This window comes from Podarcis pityusensis (assembly GCF_964106645.2).
Source record: "Podarcis pityusensis genome assembly, chromosome: 1".
Taxonomy (NCBI): Eukaryota; Metazoa; Chordata; class Lepidosauria; order Squamata; family Lacertidae; genus Podarcis; species Podarcis pityusensis.
Genome location: NC_138028.1, coordinates 62,844,653 through 62,868,195, shown reverse-complemented (window position 1 = coordinate 62,868,195; position 23,543 = coordinate 62,844,653). Strand labels below are relative to the sequence as shown.

The window sequence follows — 23,543 nt, the reverse complement described above, 5'->3', positions numbered from 1 at the left end:
TAAGAATAGCAAATCGTAAACAAATATTTATTTCTGGAACAAGGGTTCCTTCTGATTGCATCAAGACACCGATTTGAGTTGGTAATAGTTAAGACATTCTGGACTAGTAACTAACTGTAGTATTTTGAAAGCCAGACTGTAGCTGCTCATGCAGTCTGCCCTGAAAGAACATGCATAGACCAAAGTTATTGTAGACTAGATCAACAATGATCTAAAGCAGTTTGTTTGCATGGATGCTAGTTCTGAAGCTCTGCAGCTTGGGAGATTTCACAAATTCAACTTGCATGCACATACCACTAATACTGGTAATTTGTTTGGAAAGACAAGTATTTAGAAATACAAAAAGAAAAGTGGAAAGAGAAAGATATTTAACCAGCATTCATGTAATACATATTTCCTGAGAACAGAGTGTGCCATATATCTTTGTAAGATAATTTGCATTCAATGCAACCACAGTAAACCAAATCAAGCAGAGCATTTCTCTCAGCTAAAGCAAATGGCTATAGATCAGCAAATTGTTAGACACTGTTAATGCATGTTTTTTGAACAAATACAAAAGGGTACAAGTGAGCATTTTCAATGTGCTTTCCAAGTATGTGTGGGGAAAATACAACAAGAATCAAAGGCTACAAAACTGAGGCCACTAGACTTTTCAGCTGTTCAGTGTAACTAGCTAGGAACAAGTGATTTCAGTATTGTGGCCTAGAACTTTGATTGTGAACTTTGCATTGAAACTAGTTTTATAGTTCAGCAGATTGCGATGCTGCCGTTGTTTTTCCGTCATTTGCTGATGCAATCCTAAGCATATCTACTCAGCAGTAAACTCATCTGAGTCAGATGGCAACTAATCTCTACAAATGTGGGCTCAGGATTTCAGATCTAGGAGTAAATCCTGCTGTAGTTAGTGGGACTTACTTCTGAGTAGATATGTATAGCATTACCCTCTTACATGACCAATCGGAATGTATCTGTGTATCGATCAAAGTGGGATAGACAGAAGAAAAGCCAAGCAGAATCATAGTTTAGTTGACTACTTGGCAAACCATATTGGTTTTAAAGCTTGGATCCAGCCAAGGCAACCAGCAGTTAGGTAAAACATAACAGCAAAACTTAACAGTAGCAAAACAAAGGTAACATGTTTTACAGCACACAAATAAAGTGTGCACTTTGCCATTTGTGCCCCTAATCCAGAGATCTTTGTGTACTCTGATGCACCCATAGTGTTTGTGTGCTGGCAGGCTTTTCCAGGCACTTCAACAGAGGTCTTCAGCACCAATGTTTACATGTGCAGTGCTTCTCCCTCTATTGAAATGTATAGAAAGCCCGTGAGGTGGGGGTTGGGGTGCATTAGAGTTTCTATCTGCACAACAACCCCTGAATTTGGGTATCAATATATAAAAAGGGCATTGTGATACTATAAACAAGATTGTCATCATATAAAAACATTAATTATATGACAGAAATATAGTAAGAAAAATCCCACAGGGTTAGAATAATGTATCATAATCAGATCACTTATGGTTCCAAATGATGGAATGTGATGCATGTCCCCGGTATAATAAGGTCATTTCTACAATCTGGTGTTTTTCCCCCTAAACTACAGAAGTCATCCTAAGACTCATGCAAATATTTATATATATATATATATATATGATATCATTGCTGTGCTTGATTATAATGAAGTGACTCTTTGAAAGTTTGGGGGGGGCGTGGAGCTGTTAATTTACTTTGGTTGATATAAATAAGAAAGAATTCTACACCTGAAATTTTTACAAAAGGAAAACCCAGGAACATTTTGGTCCCCATGTACAAGTGAATCCTGCACACTTGTTTGAGTTTAGTGCTTCATTTCTTCCACATTTTGAAGTAGTAGGTAATATAAATGATAATTAGTAAAGCATCGTTAGACGAAATCATGACTTCAAAGCCATCTAATGATATTGCTCTCAGCTGTAGGCATGTGAGAATCAAAAGTGCAGGTCCCTGCAAGGGCATGTACTGTTTTCAAACAAAAATTTAAGAAGGCATAAAACTGGAGGATACTTCAATACTACCCTTTTGACTCTTTCCACACTTCAATTTTATAAGGGGGAAATTGGGAGGGGGGGTCCTCTTTCTTTTAACTTTGAACAAGCAAGCCATGATGTTATATTTTATATTCCACATAAGCAGGAGCTCGCATAAGGCAGGTAATAAAACTGGCTTCTTGTTTGCAATGCCATGAGATTTCAAGTTGACGTGGCTGGTGAACTATATAAAATCCAGGTAGCTCGACAAGAAGATTATATCCATACAGTTATACTTTTGCATGCCACATTAGAGCATGGATAGGACTCTTCACTTCAGAGATATGAGATGACCTTAATCTGCACATTTACTATCAGTAACCACTGAAAAAGTCGCATTGCGTCCCGAGAAAGTGCTGCATCAAGAACAGTGCAAGGGTGTATAAGCCGGCATCCAAATGCCTGCGAGCAGATCGAGAGCGAAAGTATACCACTTGTGCAGGCCTCTGCACAGGCGCACAGGACCTGAGCTATGTGCACAGTTAGCTATATGAAACAGGCTTCTGCATTCGGCCAAGGTTCTCTGGGTGCTATGTAATTTTCCTGATGTAAGATTCTGGTATGAGATAAACAAGTTGCGCCGCATGCAGAAACCAATTTCCTCCTGGCTGGAGAGCATCTCCAGATCCCAGCCTTAAGGCTTTCTAATGGCGAAGCTGTTTTGATTCCCCACCCTCCACTGATTTATAAAGACAAATGGACAAGAGGTGATGTGCAAACATCAAACTGCATAGTACATATTGAACAGGCTGATATCCCTTTTAAAGGGCAGAGCCACATCCACAATCTCAGCAAGAGACGAGGACAAACCTGACAGAACGGGAAGCCTCAAGGACTGTTATAGCATCAAATTATGGCCACAAAGGCAACAATTAATCTTGCTTGGTTTTTTTTTTATATCATAGGCAATACAAATTCATTTGAGCAATTGAAAGCTGTAGAAGGAGTGAATAAACACGTTGTTGTTGTTTTTAAAAAATCATGCCCTTATTATGAAAGTTTTACAAGTAACAGACATTTCTTTTCCAGTATGCTGCTGTGCAAGACTCTCACGGACTTGTTGTAGCTCATTCTACTGCTGCTTGGTGAATCTACCTCCTTTCATAGCTGCAGCTGAGACAGCATCCAGTCTTTACCACGAACCGTTAAGGGGAAGTAGCTGTTTGTCTTGACTGTTGGTAACACAATCCCCACCCACCCACTGCCTCGTTCACAGAAAAGCTTGATAATATTCTTTCTCAACAGCAGGATATACATGCAGATGGATTCCTTTGCCTCGTTCCCAAATCTTCCCATCTTCTTCAGCTCGCCCTGGGAGTTTTCAGTCCTGACGATGTGACTCTCCTTCCGTATTAACTAAGGCCATTCGTGGTGATACTGCTTGCCATTCTTTTTCCGCTCTCTCTGCAAATGCTCCAGTTCAGCCTCATACATCATTTCCTGAACTAAGTATTTCTCCCTTCTCATTCTGTCACACAAGTCTTTGGGCATGTCTGGGATTAGGTAGGCAATGAAAGATTTTATTCCAAAAACAAGGTGCTGAAAAGAGAAAGAATATATAGATAGAGAGAGATTTAAAATGCTTACACTGATCTGTCTTGCTTGGATCGCTGCAGTATATTTGGGAAGCAATGCACTGACTAGTTACTTATCCTTGATTATTAATATTAGCATATATCAGTGATCTACTGTCTCCTTGTGGCAGGGGGCTGAAAGGGGAAGATAGAATACATATTGTACCAGTGGTGAAGAACCCCTTTTCCTTTATCCCAAAATTACATGGCTTAAAACAGCTCCTCCAATCCTCCCTATGTGAACATAATGCCAGCAGTTAGAGGGTTATGAATGTGTGTTTCATTTACACCAGGGAATGGGAAACTCTTCCAAACAAATGTCTTCTGGATAATCCTCTGGGAGCCATATTCCAACAGTTTGTGGGGCTGGAGGCAAATGTGGGCAGAGCAATGGATGTAAATTTTAGCTTTGTACATAACTATATAACTAACCTCAAACACTATAATGAAAGCCAGTCGAGCAGCAAGAACATGCCAGAACTGCAAGGTGAACTCATAGGGTGTTGAACTCCACGGAGGCGCTCTGTAATCTCTGTACCTGTGATGGAAATAAAGGAGATGAAAGCCATTTGGTAAAACTGGAAGTACTTGTAACCATGCAGACAGCCTGAGCTCCCCATTTCAGTGGTGTTTTGGCAGAAGACAGAAGCAGCTATATATGGAAACCCACCAAAACAGTGTGAAGGATGGGTAAGAGATGCGCCTATTTATGATCAAAGTTGCAAAATAAATAAATGCCTTCTATGAATTAGAATGTCTAGAAAACAAGATATTAAAGGCAATATTAGTGAATTATGCGCAAGGCAAAAATGAAGTACAGTTTGTGGTCTGGTATATCCACACTTCTGACAGTAAATATGATCCTGTACTATTCATGGGCTATGTTTGAGGCCCACATGATATGAAGAGAAGGCAGCACTGCAATCCCCTCAAGGCTATGGAATAACCACCCAATGAGATTTTGAACATTTCTTTTCTGCAACCCTTCTGAAGTGCAAAAAGTGTGCTCTTTTCCACTGACCTTCTAGCATTTCCCCACCCCTTTGCCCTGTTGGGTTTTGATTTTTTTATCAAAGTAGGTGTGAGTCTTAGAAGGCGGGATATAAATGTTTTAAAGCAAACACAGCAACGTGATTTAACCATGTACTGTGGTACCTCGGGATGTGAACCGGATCCGTTCCGGAGCCCTGTTCTCATCCCGAACAGAACGTAATACGCGACAGCGCATCTGCACATGCTTGGGTTGCGTTTCACCGCTTCTGTGCATGCATGTGACGTCATTTTGACTGTCTGCACATGCGCGAGCGGCGAAACCCAGAAGTAACGCACTCTGTTACTTCCAGGTCGCCTCGGAGCGCAACCTGAAAGCACTCAACCTGAAGCATATTTATCCCGAGGTTTGACTGTATATAAATATAAATAGTGATGTGGTGGATTGGTGAATTTGCTGAGAAATTTCAACATCTCCCCCTCAGCTGAACTCTATTGACTGTATTCATCAAAGCAGTTTAAAAGGATATTCAAGACTTTTTGGTTAAGCTTCTTTGGTGTTTCCACTGAAATTAAGCAAGTGACATAATACATACCTACAATATCCTGAATATCCCATGCCAAGCTCGCTCAGATCAAATATTGATAAGCTGCTGTTGACGTATCCTCTCAAACATCTGGAAAAAAGAAAGCCCGGGAAATAGTTTCCAATGAGAAATGAGCTCATCATGGTTCTGTTGTGCTTATGCATGCAAAGCAAGTCTCATTCACATTCCTTGCCATTATCAATGTGTGCCTATGATTCAAATGCCATGCCTATCATATTTTCAAAGGATGATGGTGCCCAAATATTATTGGGATTTATGCTGCAAGAGACCCATAAAATCTTGAATATGTAAGATGAGGTTTATGCTTTGTTCAACTCTTCGTCTAAGAGGTCAAAACTGTGCTTAAGTAACATTTCCACACTGTGCAGTGGCCAACCAGAATCAGAGGTGCTGAATGCAGCCAGGTTCCCTTCTCAGACTGACTAATGATACCAAATGGCAATGCAGTAACTGTAGCAGGTGTGCAACTAATGCTGTTAAACTGGCCCAGTTTCAGAGGTCCTCACATGCAACATTGGGCTGTATGCGTGCAATCAAAATAATGAAATAATGGATGCCACTGCCTGGATGGGGGTAGGTAGGGGGAGGATAAATGAATCTCCCAATATGTCAAAAAGATATTTGGTATGTGCACACATGTGCAGCCTTAGATGCTGAAACTCCCAACATAAGAGAAATGTTGAACACTGCAGTAAGCCCCGTTCTGTGCCCAATAAGCACGGGTTGCCTTTTCCCAATGGTGCTGTGGCCCATAGATTGCAGCAAAAGACTGGGCAAGGCTTTGCCCAGTATCATCTCTGTTTGATAGGCCACTGGGAAAAAGCTGTCCCATGAGCCCTGCTGAAGAGGGGAGGGGAAGCCTATATAAGGCTGCTTCCCCTGGAGCTCACAGCCATTTTGCTTTTAGAGCTTTCTGTCTGCCCACCCTCGGCATGGATAGGCAAACTAAGGCCCAGGGCCCAGATCCGGCCCAATCGCCTTCTAAATCCGGCCCCCAGATGGTCTGGGAATCAGTGTGTTTTTACATGAATAGAATGTGTCCTTTTATTTAAAATGCATCTCAGGGTAATTTGTGGGGCATAGGAATTCGTTCATTTATTTCCCCAAAATATAGTCTGGCCCCCCCACAAGGTCTGAGGGGCAGTGGACTGGTGCCCTGCTGAAAATTTTTGCTGACTCCTGGGTTAGAGCCTTCACTGACCAATTTTGGGTCATTGGTTGACAGGGCCAGAAAGGAATTTCCCCCCCTTTCAATCTGATTGGCACGTGGTTGGTTTTTTCTGCCTTTCCCTGAGTGAAATTATGGCTTTCCTTTGTTAGGCGGAAGAACATTGATTGTATGAGGGCAGATCAACATAGTATAAATAAACATTTTCATTCATTAATGAGCCAATACAATACAGGGACTGCATCAATGCATTTAAATGGTATCATTTGATGAGGAAGTTGACACTTAGGCCCAAAGCTTATCTTTTTTGTTTTCTTATTGGGCTACAAAATCTGGGGGCATTGTATGGAAGGCAGGATACTGGCTGTGAAAAGAGTTAGAGCCAAGAAAGAGCTATGAATGATGGAGCAGATTAGAAAAAAGAAGAAGATTAAACTCTCTGTGTTAAGCAGTATTTTCCCTCATACCCACCTATTAAATGTGTAACTGTAAAGCCAAGGAATAAAAACACACACTGTCAATTGGTAACATCAAAAATTAGCTTAACCATTATTTCATATTGTCGACAGCAATGTATACTTTAAATAATAGTGCTGTTGTATATGCAACACCCTACCAAAGCCTTGTGTGAAACAGGTGACCCCTGACACCAACCGGCCAAAAATACTGATTAAATGTTTATGTGATGAGAGTACATCATTAGACTAGGTTAGAGACCACAAATGGCTTAGTTCTTATGGTAATTCTCAAAATTCATTCCCTGGCGTAAGCTTTCCACATCCTAGAAGATAAATCCTGATACAAAAACAAGCCCAGGCTTTGGAAATATTTCATAAGAAATAAAGTTCCATTGTTGAAGAACACCACATCCCTCTTTATGTGTTGTATCCAGTGCACTGCCTGCCAATTCCCCCTTCTCAGTAGTGGCGCCTGCCCTGTGGAATGCCCTCCCACCAGATGTCAAAGAAATAAACAACTATCTGACTTTTAGAAGACATCTGAAGGCAGCCCTGCTTAGGGAAGTTTTTAATGTTTGATCTTTTACTGTGTTTTTAATATCCTGCTGGAAGCCACGCCAGATGGGCGGGGTATAAATAATAAATTATTATTATAATAATCAAACATATATCTATTCATCATTTTATTTGTATGCTGCCTTTACATAGTTAAATTATGCTCAAGGCAGCTTACAGCATGAAACAAATTTATATGATAGAACAAAAATAGTCATAAACAATAAATGAAACACATCAAAAAGCACACAACCAATTTGAACCATTTCTACATTTAATCATAGTAAGTTCTAAAATAAGGATACAGAAATTAATATCAATAACAGCAACAACCTCGCCCTCAACAAGACCGCAGAGCAAGTGTCTGCTCAGCAGCCTCAGCTTTTGTAGCTGGAGTCAGTCAGGGCTCTCCCTACCCAGGCCAGGTGGAAAAAGGCCTGCAATGCAGGGAGCAGGTCTTCTAGGACTCATAGTCCCAACCTCACTGCAGCCTTGCCATTCCTAGCAAGTGACAGTGATGCCACTATTGGGAAGCTGGGATCACCACTGGGTAAGCTGCGTTCTGTACATCAGGATATGAGATCAACTGGAATTAGAGGCAAATCTGCCAGTTTTGCTGAGATTCTCTTTTTGCCACACCAGTTTCAGTTCCTTGGTTGTTTTTTTAAAATCCTTGTGAAAACTTTTTTGTGCATATGTATTCTAATATACACATTTTTGCATGCAGTTTTACCTAATATAATGTATTTTCTTTTCTTTTTGTGAATATACACATTATGAACACATTCTCTAATATATGTATGACTGTACCTTTTTGTTGTTGTTGGACAACCGTATCACAAAATTCAGAGATGTGTGCATTTTGATGGATATGTGTGCTTCGCTTTGCGTATTGTTTCAGGAGGTGTGAATTACATAAAGGTAAAGGGACCCCTGACAGTTAAGTCCAGTCGTGGATGACTCCGGGGTTGTGGCGCTCATCTCGCTTTACTGGCCGAGGGAGCCGGCGTTTGTCCGCAGACAGCTTCTGGGTCATGTGGCTAGCATGACCAAGCCGCTTCTGGCAAACCAGAGCAACGCACACAAATGCTGTTTACCTTCCCGCCGGAGCGCTACCTATTTATCTACTTGCACTTTGATGTGCTTTCGAACTGCTAGGTTGGCAGGAGCAGGGACCAAGCAACGAGAGCCCACCCCGTCGCAGGGATTCGAACCGCCAACCTTCTGATTGGTAAGTCCTAGGCTCTGTGGTTTAGACCATAGTGAAACTGGTACAAATTTCTCCTCCATCCCTAATTGAGGTGGAGAGAACTATGGCACAGGGATGCAGCTGACAACATTCAGGAGCATCCCTATATTTCTGTTAACATCCCTCTTTCTGTTGTAATTGCCTGGAGGGGATGTAGTCTTGCAATATTATTTTTTTGTTTCTAGCACAATGTTTTCTAGGTCTTTCACTATTTGGGGGCATATTAAGCAATTGAAATTTTCCAGCTGTCTCATTCACTTCCAACATGTGACTAAAACTGAACACACACAGTTCAAGTGCTCTAGCTTGGCCTCTGATGCAATCCATTCTGGCCCACTGTAACCATAATAAAACGTGCAAAATAAAGAACAAAATATACAAAAGGGAAAATGCAAACTTTTGTCAAAATACAAAAGTGAGTCCATCAGCGAAAAATACAGAAAAGGCATAATTACTTTTCTTGTCTGTATCCTTGATCGACACAGGGACCATACTTGTATGCGTAAACAAAGCGTGGGATATAGTCAGATGTAATGGCAATAACAAAAGCGTTGGTGATGACGGCTAGGACTCCAATTCCTTCAAGGATTCCATACCAGATCCCTAGGAGAGGATAATTATCATGAGGCTAAACACAAAACAAGCAAACATGAGAAAGCAGATTATTTAATACTTTTTTTCCAGTCCATGCTCAAAGAAGCCTTTGTTCTAAAATAGAATTAAATCTGCACTTTCTCAATTGCCCTGCACAGCTTGCCCTTCATTCGAACTGAGTCTAGAAAACAAACAGCTTCCATTTTTAGATACAGTTTGCAAATTTATCATCCACAGCCACAGTATGTGATGCCTCATTTGAGACTCATTTATAATTATTACACTGCAGGTACGAAAACAACACCATTGCCCTTCCAAAAGGCTAGGACCATATCAGATTACTTCTGGTGCCATCTATTTTCATTTGGGAACTGGTGGATCACACACAGCAACACTTTGACCTGCGCTTGGAGCTGATACAGCAGAAAACAAGAGAGTGAAAAATGACCACTGCTGCCCTCTGCCCTGGGTAGTGCAAGCAGCGAGGAACTGGATGTGGTAGGAGACCTGCTATTCAGTTCGGCTTCACTGTTTCCAAGCCAGGGCTTGGGATTTCTCTCTCATGTTGGTTAGTATTTGTAAACCAAAAACAAAACTTGCAGACTAAATGATAAAAAGAAGTTGCTACAGTGACTGCACTTTGTCTCACCTATATCAGTTGCTCTTGCAGGCATCGGTCGCCTCCACTGAGTGACAAATTTATATGCATCAAGCCGGATTTCTATGATATTGTTGAGCAAGGCCAGGAGAGGTGCCAGGGGAAAAGCAGCAACAAAGATTGTGGTGAAGCCGAACTGTAGAACTGGAAAGAAAGTACACAGGATCAAAAAGGGAGAACCACTCTTGGTTACCCTTCTGTTTTCTTTGGAGTCCTATGACTCGGGCCTTTATTAAGGTTCAGAGATTGTATACTCATGGGGGTGGTAGATGATTGATGGTGAGAGTCAGGAAAATGTCCGTGTCCCAAGGTGAGAGGCTAGAAGAAAGGGAAGATCCCAGGTGAGAGCTGGGAGGAGCTACTATCTTCTGTTGGTGGTAAGGGCTAAGAATTACTTTTAAGAGAGGACTCTTATTCTATTTGTATTGTTAATAGCAGCTATTTTATTGTATTGTGAAAAACTTTAATAAAAACCTCGAAGTGATGGTCGAAAAGAAAAGAAAAGAAAAGGGGGATCCATGTCTAAGAAAAGATGGAATTTGTATGACATTCATCAAATTACATACATACATAATTTTATTTGTATGCCGCCTTTCCATAGTTCAAACCATGCTCAAGGTAGCTTACAGCACACACAAAAATCAAATAATTAGAAACGTAACAAAAGTAGTCATAAAAAATAAATAAAATATGAAAAGTACACAACCAAATTAAGCAAAAAAAATACAAAAAAGATAATTAATATAAAAACCAGCAACAACTCTATCCACAATTTTAAAAAACCTAAATAATACTCCAGCCTAATAGTCTATTCAACAGACTCACCTTTGTAGCTGGAGTCAGTCAGGGTCCCACCTTTCCAGGCCAGGTGGGAAAAGGCCTGCAAGGCAGGGAGCAGGTCTTACCAGACTCACAGCCAAGAATCTACCAGTTTGTTTGTTTTTTAATGAAAAAGGGCAACTTCATAAGAACACTCACCCATCTCTAAGTACTCATCCATCAGACCGTGGAGATTCATGGGCTGTAGATTCCAATCTTTTTCCCACTGAGGTAGAGAAATTTTATGCTCCAGTAACTGCCCTCCTTTCTTGATCTTGCGTCGTGCCCACCAATTTTGCAGTAACCTGTATTAGATAGTCAGAGCATAGAATCTATGGTAGCACTCACAGTAACAATTTAATCATTCAACTGATGGCTTAACTCATCACTGCTCTCTTAGTTTCTCTCATTCCTTGTGGACATTTGTCTCCTAAGAGAAGGAAATCCTAAGAGAAGAGACAGTCCTATCAATGCCTGATGACTTGTTGAGAATTCCTCCCCCCAAACCAGATTACAACACTTTTAATGTTTCTGCAGATAAAGTACGGCTAAATTTTATCCCAAAACCCTTTAAATATTACAACTGATTGCCATGTCCTGCATCTAGTATTAATTTTTAGTCTCAAACTCTCCAGTCTTTAGGAAACAGAGTTCCGTAGAGACGGCTTCTCTTTATGCACCTCCAAGGGTTAGCCATGCAGGGGAGGACATTCCCTTTGCCAGCAGATACAATAATCAAGTCAGCATATGATATGATGCCTCTGTTCATACTTACGGATAGCCAAGTTCCATGAAGTTGTTCCACATCTGTTTTAAAACCATGATGACACCCATCTGCAGGCAGAGGTCTATCAAACAGCCACTGGGATGACACTGAAAGCAGATACATAAGAATGCAGAAACATTAAGAAAGAAGATAGAGGAAAAAAGGCAAGATACAATTGCAACAAATTGGCAGACATTTGTTGCTTGCTCAGTGGTGCAGAGCTACTGCAACAGCCTCCAGGCAGTAGTGTTGCTGCTGCTTACCAGTAGATGGAGAGGCAAGGTGGTGAAGAGGTTGGGTCTGTGTGTATGCACTAGTGGGAGCACCAAATTGGCTCCATTATTGTGTCTGCATGGTCTTGACCTTGCTGCCACCTTGCTTTCCTCCTCTTGGCGAGTGACAGCGATGCTGCTGCCAGGAGGCAGCTGCTGTGGATCCACTTGACTGGGTAAGGATTTTGGGTTAATTAAAACATACTGTTGTTCTATACCAGGCACGTCCAACTCCCAAGAGACTGCAATCTACTCACAGTATGAAAAGACCAGTGTGATCTATCCACTGTCATTGCCAGGAGTTGTTGAGCATTTTTAGGGGAGGGTTGACCAAAGTTGTTGACTCCCCCCCCCCCTTTTATTTTGGTTGTACATCACACCACGATCGACCTGGGACACCCCCACGATCAACTGTTCTATACTGTTTGGAAGTCAAGTTTGGTGAGGGTGATTAAATTATTATCTAATCTACTGTCAAAAGTTAAAAATTATTATCTAATCTACTGTTGAACAAGCAGGTTAGAAGTAGTAGTTCTGGATAACTTGAAAGATTGCACATTGCACATGCTTCTGTAACATTTTGGTTGACCTGATAATAATAATAATAATAAATTTTATTTATATCCTGCCCTCCCCAGCCAAAGCCGCGCTCAGAGCAGCTAACAGCAGTAAAACAATAAAACATTCTAAAATCATTTCATTATAAAATTAATACCAATCAAATTAATGGCAACCATTGGGCTAGAAGTTCTGTGAGGATTGCCAAAGGAGGGAGTCAGGCTGTGCCCTGGCCAAAGGCCTGGTGGAACAGCTCTGTCTTGCAGGCCCTGCGGAAAGATGTCAAGTCCTGCAGGGCCCTAGTCTCTTGTGACAGAGCGTTCCACCAGATCGGAGCTACAACTGAAAAAGCCCTGGCTCTGGTTGAGGCCAGCCTAACCTCTCTGTGGTCTGGGACCTTCAAGATGTTTTTATTTGAAGACCGTAAGTTCCTCTGTGGGACATACCAGGAGAGGCGGCCCCGTAGGTACGAGGGTCCTAGGCCATATAGGGCTTTGAAGGTTAAAACCAGCACCTTAAACCTGATCCTATACTCCACCGGGAGCCAGTGCAGCTATGTGATGTGCAGTGCAGTGCTGTGCAGCAGTGCAGTGATGAAGCTAGTACCCTAAAGCACACACACACTTACAAAGAAAGTTTGGTGTTTAAGCTATTCCAGAACATACTTTAATTCCCGAAAATTCACAACTATTTTAAAGGAAAATTTTCAAAAGACCATTTGTTTTTATATCATATAAAAATATTTTAAATGCTTTCAAAAAGAAAGAGAATAAGAGGTTGACCATTTCAGACAACAGTAATTTGGTCCATGAGCAAAGGAATGTGTGTGTGTGTGTGTGTGTGTGTGTGCGCGCGCGCGCACATGTGTATGCATATTTATATGTGTGTGTGTGTGTGTGTGTGTGTATATACACACACACACAGAGAGAGAGAGAGACAGACAGACAGACAAACAGACAGACAGTGATTTTACATTGGTACAAGTAAAATTTATCCTTACTTCTTCCAGTCTCCATCTGTTAAAAAGTTTGTTATACTTTCCAGGACGTCCAGCAAACCTGTAAAATGATATTTCGGTTTGTCAGCTGAATTCAGAAAGAATGAAAATATTTGACTCTCACACATTTTTACCGAGATAAATTAAACTTAAAGCTAAACCAAAGTAAATCCTTATTACTTATCTCACTTTATGTTTTGATGCATGTTGGAAAAGGAAAAGTGTATCTCCTTTTTAGTACTAATTGTGAACCTATTGATACATCACTCTGGGAACTGCAACTTTCTGTAGGGAAACAGGATCTCCTAACAACTCTCGGCACTTCAAACAAATCTCAGCTCCTAGAATTTTGAGGGGGGAGGCCATGACTCTCCAAAGTGCACTGAATGTATAGTGTGAATGTTGCCTCATTGTGGTAGAAGCGCATTTTGAGGGGAAATTATAAATGGAACTCTGCTCCAGCAGATGCCACCTCCACAACTGGCAGCTTCCCTCCAGATAAAAATGGAGGGGGAAGCTTCCACTTCAGTAAACACACCTAAGCACTCTTTTCCTGATAAACCAAAATTATTTGAATTAGTTCATCCCCATTTCCCGAAACTATTGGAATACACATGTGTAAACTCCTCACACATATTGGTTTACAATACATACACCTTTCCCCTCCATGTAAGTGATTGGTGAAGCACTCCTTAAAAACTGGGATGCACTTTAAATCAGAAATAACATCTATTAACAATAGATTTTAAAATATAATGTTATTTTGTTCTGGGAGTTTCTTACATGCTTTTCTCAACTCATTTCATTTTTTTTTTTACAACATTTCAACATTTTTCTAGCATTCATCAATTTTATAGAACAATCCTAATGATAATAATAAAAAAGAAGAAATAAACAATCCAATCTTCATCCAGCGTCCCTTCCTCCTGGTCCCGGGTTTTGTCAGTCCTTTTTATCCTATTAATCTAGCACATTAACCTGGTAATCTTATATCCGAGGCCCTCAAGTCTCTTCCATGTCCCTTCCGCAGCTCTTCTTCATATTTTCCTTTCATTCGTGGGAACTCCAGCTTGGTAATATTTTTGACCCTTTTCAACAAATCAGCCCCTTTTCCATAGTCCAGACTAGACTCCATGTGGTATTTAAAAACATGTTTCAGATTCCCTCCAAAATTGAGAGCCCCCACAGCTCCAAACATCTGACGGCCCATTGCCAGACTCGAAAAGTCCAAATCTCCCTGTATAGGGGGGTCTATCCAACCCCCCATTTCCCAACCAAACCAAACTTTATCTTTCCAAGTCTGGTTTTTTCCAAGTTCATTTGTCAAATCCAAAAATTTATGTTCCTGCTGGGCCGCAGCTCCCTCCGTCTCTGGCGCCCAAGATTCAGCAGCATCCTCTTCTCTCAGCTGTTCTGTCATGGCACACTCCTGTTTTAGCTCCTGGGTGGGCTCCATATAATTTCCCACTACCTGTTCAAAGGTTCTGGCCGCATTAGTCATCAAATCCGTCTTCTGGCTTAACTGATCCAATAGGGCATTTATTTTGCAGAGAGCACCCAACAGTGCTTCTGAAGACATTGTCCTGCAAGGTCACAAATCCTTTCCCACGGTTGTAATCTGTGGCAGCTGCAAGATCCCAGGAATTAGTTACAATTTCACAGTCCCCCTCTAGGGGGAAATCTTCTGATCGTTCTTTCTTTTAAAAACAATAGCAACAAAGTTTCTTTTTTAAGGTATTTTGTCCATATTTGTTCTTTTTAAAATGCGAAAGGAAACAATGGAATCACTATGTTTCTCTTCTTTTAACTATCTGTCAAAGACATTTGTTTCTAGTCAATGAGCTTCAAATGTCAATTCTGACACCCCACTCCAGGATCAGGACGGTGGAAAATTACTTTGCTTTAAACTCACTTCTGCAGGTTTAAACAGCCCAAAAAAGATCCCCCTTCTTCTCCTGCTGCCGAAGGGGGGTTCAGCGATTTTAAATGATGAAAACCAATCCTTTGAAAGTGATTTTTAAAGCTCTAGTTTATGTTGTCTTTGCTTTATTCTGGCTACAAGGAAACGGAAGGCTGACTTCCTGTTTAGACCTTACCGTTTCAGTACCAAATTAAGGTAAATTTTTAAGTCCAAATTCCTTTCTATTTCGCCAGTTCTTATTTAAAGTCCAAATGTTCAATGTTCCAGTACTCACGGGTGGTTATTTTAGATGCCAAATTGTCCCAGGAAAAAGGCAGCGCTCTCCGGCAACGGCTATGTGGCTTCGCTCCACAGAAAAAGCAATTGACTCACAGCACCGCGCCACTTCCCCCTCTTCGCTTCGGAGCCCGTTAGTGGGTTCCTTTGCGGGTTGGGGGGCGCTAAGGGTGCCCGCCGAGTCCCACGGTCACAGGCTTCATCCGCCTGTGATTTCCAGAAGGGTCCCCGCTTCGCCGTAGCGGAAAAGACCCGTTTCATGCGGAGCTGGTCCCTCCAGTTCAGAGGGAGTCCGCCATTACCGATGGCGCCACCCCGGAAGTCTTCTCAACTCATTTCAGATATACGTACCTTCCAAGGAAAAAGGCAATGTAGAAAATGGAGCTGTTTAAGTTGACAAACTGGAAGAGGAACATTTTCAAGGCAAAACTATTTTCCCATTCTGAGTCAGTTCTAGGGTGTTCTATTAAAAAAAATGCAACAAAATTCACAATATACATTAGTCTGGAAATAAACATTTCTAACTTTTAGCAGGTAAGATCTAGATTGCCATATACACATAAAGCTGTCTGTGACACTATATTTGAAATGCACTGTTTAAAGATTATTTTTAGTTGTAAAAAAACCAACTATTTACATTTGCTCTGAACAAGATAAATGTTTATATTAAAATATTACAAAAAAGTCATGAGATTAAACATTAACCATCCCTTTCCTCAGTGTATTTGCTATGAGCGTGGTGGTTCCAATACAGCCAACTAATAACACTGGCTACTTACTATTGCTACTAATTGGAGTTTTCTTTTTTTAAACTAATGATAATTGCTGTATCGAGGGCAATTTTTGTTGAGATCATGGCTAGGCTGGGATTGTGTGCTGCTGTTTTGCAAATAATATTTTAAAGTCCCTTTAGACAGATGCAATATATGCAGCCTTTATGTACCAAGTTCTTTTCATTGAAATGTTGTTGCTGTTGTTTCATGGGAAGCTGGCACTGGAAGAAAGCTACAGCAAGAGAGCGTTGCTACTACACTGAATGGTCTGTTTAAAGTGTAAAAAATGACAAAGGAAACGAAAACCACCCAACACTCATCCTATGAAGTAAACTAACCATAACCCCCTTCCAAAAATGTATTAGCAGTTTCTCTCTCACACCCCCCCCCAAATCAACCCAAAAATCAACACCCCATTTTCAAAATGGGCCTCTTCACACATCACAAAATTTTATACACTTTTGTCATGTCAATCCCTACTTGCCTTCTCCTCCCACCCTAAATTAAAAAGGCCCAAATGTTGCAATCCTCATTCTTCCAAATAATCATCATAATCATCTTAAGAAGCTGAGGTGCACCAAGTGATCATTAGCATTGCTGTCAACACACTTGAAAAGCTTATCAGCACCCCAACTGAGCTGACCTGCACTTTTTCCTTTCAAGAAACAAACAATAACCATATAAAAGATCTAGAGTTGTATCTAAATGGTATCCCTCCATTGATCGGAGGCTTCTTGATCCAGTGAAGGCTTCCATGAGTGGAAACGGGGGGTGGGAGGGAGAGTAATTGTAACAAGTTTCTCCTTTTTCCTGCAGCCCCTCTGGGTCACCTCCTATACTGGCCCCAAGGGTTCTGCAACCATTTGAAGCAGATTTTGGGTCTGCAGAGCAAAGGGAAAAATCAATACAGATAACCTCTCATCCCCTTTCTTCTCATGAAAGTGTCCACTCCATTAAGGAACCTTCTATCAGCAGAGGAATACAATTGGATACAAGCCATAAACTCATATTTCTTCCTAGCATAAAGTCACATAGACAATGTATTGGCAACCTTTCATATGTGTTATTGGCAAAATTTAGGTATGATTCACCATAATCATCTTAGAAGGCCTCTGAATTTAAATAATCTCTTGCAATTATTGGTTCAGGAGATGTTTTTCCTTTCACCAGATTCGTTGTCTTTCAGGCACACCAGATATCGATAGCTTGTAATTGCATACGTTACATTATCTGTGTCATTAGACACTTTATCAGATACTAACACAAGTATGGAAACATTCATCAGTGCAAATCACTCACCTAAATCTGTTAAGAGATAGGCAACTTTTTCATATACCTGGAAAAGAAATAAGAAGAGAATAAAAGTGTTCTAGCAATGAGTTCTGGAAAGACTTCGAGAAAAATATACCACAGGTGTGTGTGCATGCACAGATGCATACTAAGCGGTGGGGGGAGAGATTTAATTTTGGTTGCATTTTTAATGGGAAACTAACTAATTCACTTTTACTGTGAAATCAATTGATGTGAATCTGACAAATTCTTTTGTGGGCAGCTTCCCTGCATGCAGGGGAGCCACTCATGAAAGAGCAGCAACCAACACTTAACAAGATCAAACCCTCTTGTGTGGTGTTGCTTCAGGGAACAGGAAAAGGAGGGGCCTGCTGGGATGAAGAAGTCAGGCAGGAAAGGTATTCATCTACCCACCCCTACCTTCTTGCAGGAACACACAGCTGCCTGGTAGGTCTCCCCTTTTTGTAGCCCCCCCCCCTTCCCACTCAAGCCTGCCCCTGCTTCCTATGCTCTACCCCTCTGACAGCCCTGGATCTGGGCCTTTTACCAGTCCTGTCTTGAGCTAGGGCTATCTTAACCCAGCTCAGCCAACAACCAGATTCTCCCCAAACCAGCCTGATTCAGTTCAGGACTCAGTTGCATCCAGTGCAGAGCGCTAATGTAACAAACTCACCTCTGGAGATAGAGTTAAAATGAATCTGCACTTTGAGTGCTATTTATGAAGATGCTTAAAATACAATATACAAGTCTAGCTACATAGTACATTCAGCTTCAGTATTGTGCCTACTTACTTGATAGTAAACTTCACTGAACTCAGTGGAACTAACATTCATGTAGACTTGTATTGAATTACACTGTCAAACACGTTTTCCATTAAATAAATGTAAATGTATATGTATATGTGATGTGCTTGTGGGTGATTGTTTCTAGTTCTTTGAAATAACTTTTTTTGTCTGCTCTGGAGCTCCTTCATCAGAAACTTGCCAAATAAAACAGAAGAAGCAACTTAGTTCTCTAAGATTTTCACAGGATAAAATCATGGCTAACTTTAAATGCATTGAAGACATTGTGTTTAGTATTGTCGTGCTCAAAATCCATGTGTCCCAGCCTGATATTCTGTTAAATAAAATCAGAAATATTATTGGGGTGTTAAATAGTAAACTTTAGCTAGATCAGGCTACGATGATTACAACTATTCTCCTCAAAATCAGTGTGTTCTAGCCAGATATTCTGTTAAGTAGTATCAAATATATTATTAGGGTGTTGAATATTTAATTAAAGTACTGTGTGTGTCACGCTTATCCAAACAAAGTCACTAAGTTCCTAGGCTAGAATTTCTAGTTTTATATGCGTCAGCTCAGGGACGTATATAGTCATGAAAGGTATATCCACACCCATTGCTCTTACACGAGCATTTGCCTTAGGGCACGGCCAGATTTAAATCGAATATTTATTTCCTGGAGTGTCTCCATATTTGTAAGAGCTTTGACTTTCTTTCTTTGCTAACATGCCTATACTTGCCTTGATCCTGATATAGAACTTCAAACAACATGAATAATGGTTAGAATAATGTTTCAAAAGCCTGTTTCTCAGTATGATCCTCATCTCCTTAGTTCTTCTGCAATGATACTGAGAAATATTGTCATGGCAGGCATTTGCCAGAAGGGCGTTTTGAAGAGAACACCTCAGAATCAGATACTTGGAAGCCTAAAGTCTAATCAGTTTGCCTCAGCACTGAACAGGGATGGAGGAGAAAATTGACTCAGTTAACATTTAAAGGCAAATAACCTAATATGCCAACAGAAATACAAAACCTCAAATTTTGCAATGCAAGTCTCAAAGCCAAGTAATTTGTACAAAAATGGATACACTAAAGCGTAGTGTTCATAAAGTGCATATATGAGTGAAAACAGCACACAAAATACATTAGGGAAAGTAATATCAAAATTAAGGGAAATATGCTTTGCTCAATATACACTTTATCTGGAGGCAGCCTGCGTAAGGAAAAGCTTCATATCTAATTATATTTGCTAATGTTGTTAGTGATTGGTTATAAGGCCAAAGCCAAGTTCATACTATAATTAGTTTTCAGAGTTGCAGTGGAAACAAAATTAAGGTGTCCCAGAAACTGGCAAACTGGACCGCTTGTTTACAATTTTAGCTTACAAACTAGAATTGCTTAAATTGAAGTTAGTTTTTATTAGATTGGGTTGTTTAATTGAAGGTGCTGCCCAGTAATGGCCAGAGGGTTAGAGCTAGTTGGGGGCAGTGTTGTTAACTGACTTCCCCAAGCAGAGGTTGCTGCTGGTTACCGGAAGGGAGAGGGTCAAGGGAGCAGAGAAGTCAGACAAGTGTGGCATGGTGAGTGTTGGATTGACTCTACCACTGCACCTGTACCACACCAACCTTCCCATAACCTAGGCCCCCCTCCCCTCAGTTACCAACAGGGAAGCGAAGGAAGCAATGCTATCCCACCACTCTCTGCCCCCCCCAGCTGCTGCCCTACACAAGGAACAAATGGTATACCAATTCTACATTTTAATTCATTTTGTATATACTCAGACGATCCTTCACTTATGAATAAAGATTGGGAACTTACAACATTAAGAGACATGATGATCATAAAGTTGATGCAGACTCCTGTGCCTGATGTCGCAAACTGCCAATACTTTTTAATGAAATACCACTGGAAAGAGGCAAACTGCTCCATAGCCACAAGGCGATAGACTACAACTGCAAACACTGCGGTGAGGACTAACGAAATCTGCAAACAGATAAAATTAAAAATATTTATACCAAAAATAGGCATTGACTGGGAAAAGATTCCACAGAATTACAGGCTTGTAAATACTATGAAATCATCACATTTCTTTCAAGACCAAGTTGCTTGTTTATTTTTCAGTTAAAATAATTGTTTAGTCCTGGGATTAAATTGCAGACAATGACCCGCATTTCCTTATTTTACTTTACTATATAATGAATTACCTCTGAATCTGAGAAGAACTATAAACAATTTAGGCTGATAGAAAATAGCCCGTAATTCCTATACAAAATGTCCAATAATTTTTAGTGACTTTACCATGAAGAATATTCCTGACACAGACACCATCAGTCGACTAAGTTTATCAGGGAAGGGTTGAAAAGGTTCAGGCTTCCCTGTTATAGGATTCACTCGTTCCACTTGAGAATATTTTGCTTCAAATTGGGGGCGAAGCTCTTCCTGCAATTACAAACATTTATTTCAGTTCATGCCTGAAGTGGTTGGCATGTATACATATGGCACAATGATGAAAATTTTTAATACTTCCCTTCACGTTGATATGCTCCACATACTTTATATATCACTTCATAAGGCATTATGGAATTCTAACACTAAGCTGCTCTGGGAAAACCCTGAAGATAGATATCTTTAAAACTGCTATTTGACAAGCAATGTGATATCAGTGCCAGCTGAGTGTCTTATTCGTAGTCCTATTTTAAAATTCTGTTTTCACACATTACGTCCCTTTTAGATATTTATTTGTTGGGGATCGCTGGGCCCTATATCAGCAGCCACATCCCTGACCTCCACACATGAAAAGCTGCACGTCACTCAAATCCATACCAGATACTGTACGTAAGATCTGGTACCCTGCAAATGGAGTGCCCAGATTGTGCCCACACATATTTGGGTGTATGTGCATAGGCAGGTGAAATCAAGGCAAACTCAGCACTCACGCAATATACTAACAGCACATGCAAAACTTCTAAAACCCAGGCACCCTGAATGAAAACATCAAAACTGCTGTTGTAACGTACTTTTTATGAATCTTACCTCTTCATCTTCCCAGTCTATAAGATCCCAGTCATAGGTTAGCACAGCCCTTCGCCTCTTCCAAAACTCTAAGAACACTGTAGCTGTGAAAGCCATGAATTACATGATAACATTAAAATCAAATGACCACTGAGCTCAATGAGTTGCTCATTGAATTGCCTTTAAAGTGCAGTGTGATTAAGCTGACTAGGACACCAACTATAGCACTGTGATTTGTCCAGTTTCACTGGTCCTCTAGCTCCTCTTTCTGCTGCGGCTGAAAACTATGAAGGAGAGTGAATCTTCTCTTTCTAGCCAATTAGTGCTGGGTATCATTTTCTAAAAATGGAAACCTTCTGCGCTCCAGAAATTCAAAAGCTTCTGCAAAACTAACTCATTTTTTTTAGTTTAGAAATTCAGTAGTTCCAAAGAACCCCAATGGCATTGAAAAAATTAGTTTAATGGGTAACACCCAATTACAGTGGTGCCTCGGATTACAGACGCTTCAGGTTACAGACTCTGCTAACCTAGAAATAGTACCTAGGGTTAAGAACTTTGCTTCAGGATGAGAACAGAAATTGTGAGGTGGTAGTACAGCGGCAGCGGGAGGCCCCATTAGCTAAAGTGGTACCTCAGGTTAAGAACAGTTTCAGGTTAAGAACGGACCTCCGGAACGAATTAAGTTCTTAACCCGAGGTACCACTGAATACCCTAATGCAGGGAAATGACTTCACCCTGAGGGCCACATTTCTTTCTGGGCAACTTTCTGAGGGTCGAATGCCAGCGATGTGTGAGGCCAGAGGCAAAAATGAGCAAAGCGACCATGTGAATTTTACTTTTGTACAGCAGGCTAGTTTCCACACACCCACACCTTTACTATTCTCCATTCAGACAAGCATGAAGCATTAAAACGCATTTCAGTTGGGGGGGGGGATGCTTGGATGGGAACTTGAATAAAACTTGAATAAACTTGAATACAATATTTGATGCCCCCTAGTAAGCCCCGCCTTACATAATTGATCACAAGATGCTGCATGCACACACTATTTGAATGGAGCTCCCATCTCCTCAAATATTTTATTTCAGGGGGTGACAGGACCTTGGACCCTAGGAGTTGGCTGCTATGGATGGGAAGCAGGGACAGTAAGGCCTGTGACTTGGAGGGATTAGCCAGGGTTAGACAGAAAGCTCTGAAGGACAGCATTTTGCTTCCAGGCCTGAGATTCCCCATTGCTTCCCTAATGTGTAATTCTTACACCTAGATGAGAAATATCCAGACTGGTGCTCTCTCGCTCTCCCTCTCTCCCTCTCTTCCTCTCTCTCTCTCTCTCTCTCTCTCTCTCTCTCACACACACACACACACATGATTTGGCTGTCATTTGTCAAGTTTTAGGACAAAATGAAACCTAATCAGGCATGAAGCTACATCTATGAGCTTTTCTCCAATCCAACCCCTTACTCCACCCTACAGAATCTCTTGGGTACAGACCCAGAATACATTCCCTAACTTTGCAAGGATTAGGCGACAGAAAGACCCAGCTCACATCTAACACTCAGCCAAATCATGGCCTAGCATGAACCATGCGGTTTCCTGGAGTGAAGATAGCAGGCAATGGGCACTCCCCTGGTTCTGTGGCTATTGCACTAAACAGGACTAAGCTATGGTTTGGCTTAGCATGATGTCCCAACCGAGGCTCATGGTTTGTTGCTAAGCTGCAACCTAGGTTTTTTCTTGATTTACCACTCATGGTTTGCCTGAGGTATGTAATGTTAAGAAATCCATAGCTTAGCTCTGGGCAGCATGGCAAGAACAGGACCAGAGGATGCGTGCGGCAGCTGTGATCTCCACTCTAGGACAATGCTCTGTGATCTACTGTCCATTAAATATAACAGGTAGACCTGAATTATGCTTCCTGTCAGGAGTCTAGGTCTACCAGCCAGGGAGGAAATAGGAGACAATTCCATTAAGTTGCACAGTGAGACCTCCACAATGTTACCGTTTGTAGTGAACAACATTCCATTTTAAGAAATGAAGGTCTTGATCTTGGAAAAGGCTGTGCCCATGGAAGTCCCTGCACTCATTGCAACATCCTGTTGCCTTTAATAGCACTTCAGATGGCCATGGGAGAATGCCTGCATGGATTTCTCACCAACAAAA

The 23,543-nt window shown here is 41.0% G+C and overlaps 1 protein-coding gene across 4 annotated transcripts in view; it reads right to left on the bottom strand.

Annotated features, from left to right (window-relative positions):
- ANO3 (anoctamin 3) overlaps positions 1 to 23,543 on the bottom strand; it is a 244,823-nt gene continuing 221,280 nt past the window's right edge. For all 4 annotated transcript variants that reach the window (XM_080983017.1, XM_080983018.1, XM_080983019.1 and 1 more), the window contains 13 exons: positions 21,407 to 21,489; positions 20,672 to 20,812; positions 20,192 to 20,356; positions 17,602 to 17,638; positions 15,881 to 15,992; positions 13,336 to 13,393; positions 11,515 to 11,612; positions 10,899 to 11,044; positions 9,912 to 10,064; positions 9,124 to 9,271; positions 5,227 to 5,307; positions 4,073 to 4,178; positions 1 to 3,605 (listed from right to left, as the gene is read on the bottom strand). In XM_080983017.1, the coding sequence (XP_080839143.1) occupies positions 3,423 to 3,605; positions 4,073 to 4,178; positions 5,227 to 5,307; positions 9,124 to 9,271; positions 9,912 to 10,064; positions 10,899 to 11,044; positions 11,515 to 11,612; positions 13,336 to 13,393; positions 15,881 to 15,992; positions 17,602 to 17,638; positions 20,192 to 20,356; positions 20,672 to 20,812; positions 21,407 to 21,489 (1,511 nt within the window). In that variant the 3' untranslated portion in view covers positions 1 to 3,422. The remainder of the gene's footprint in view (positions 3,606 to 4,072; positions 4,179 to 5,226; positions 5,308 to 9,123; positions 9,272 to 9,911; positions 10,065 to 10,898; positions 11,045 to 11,514; positions 11,613 to 13,335; positions 13,394 to 15,880; positions 15,993 to 17,601; positions 17,639 to 20,191; positions 20,357 to 20,671; positions 20,813 to 21,406; positions 21,490 to 23,543) is intronic.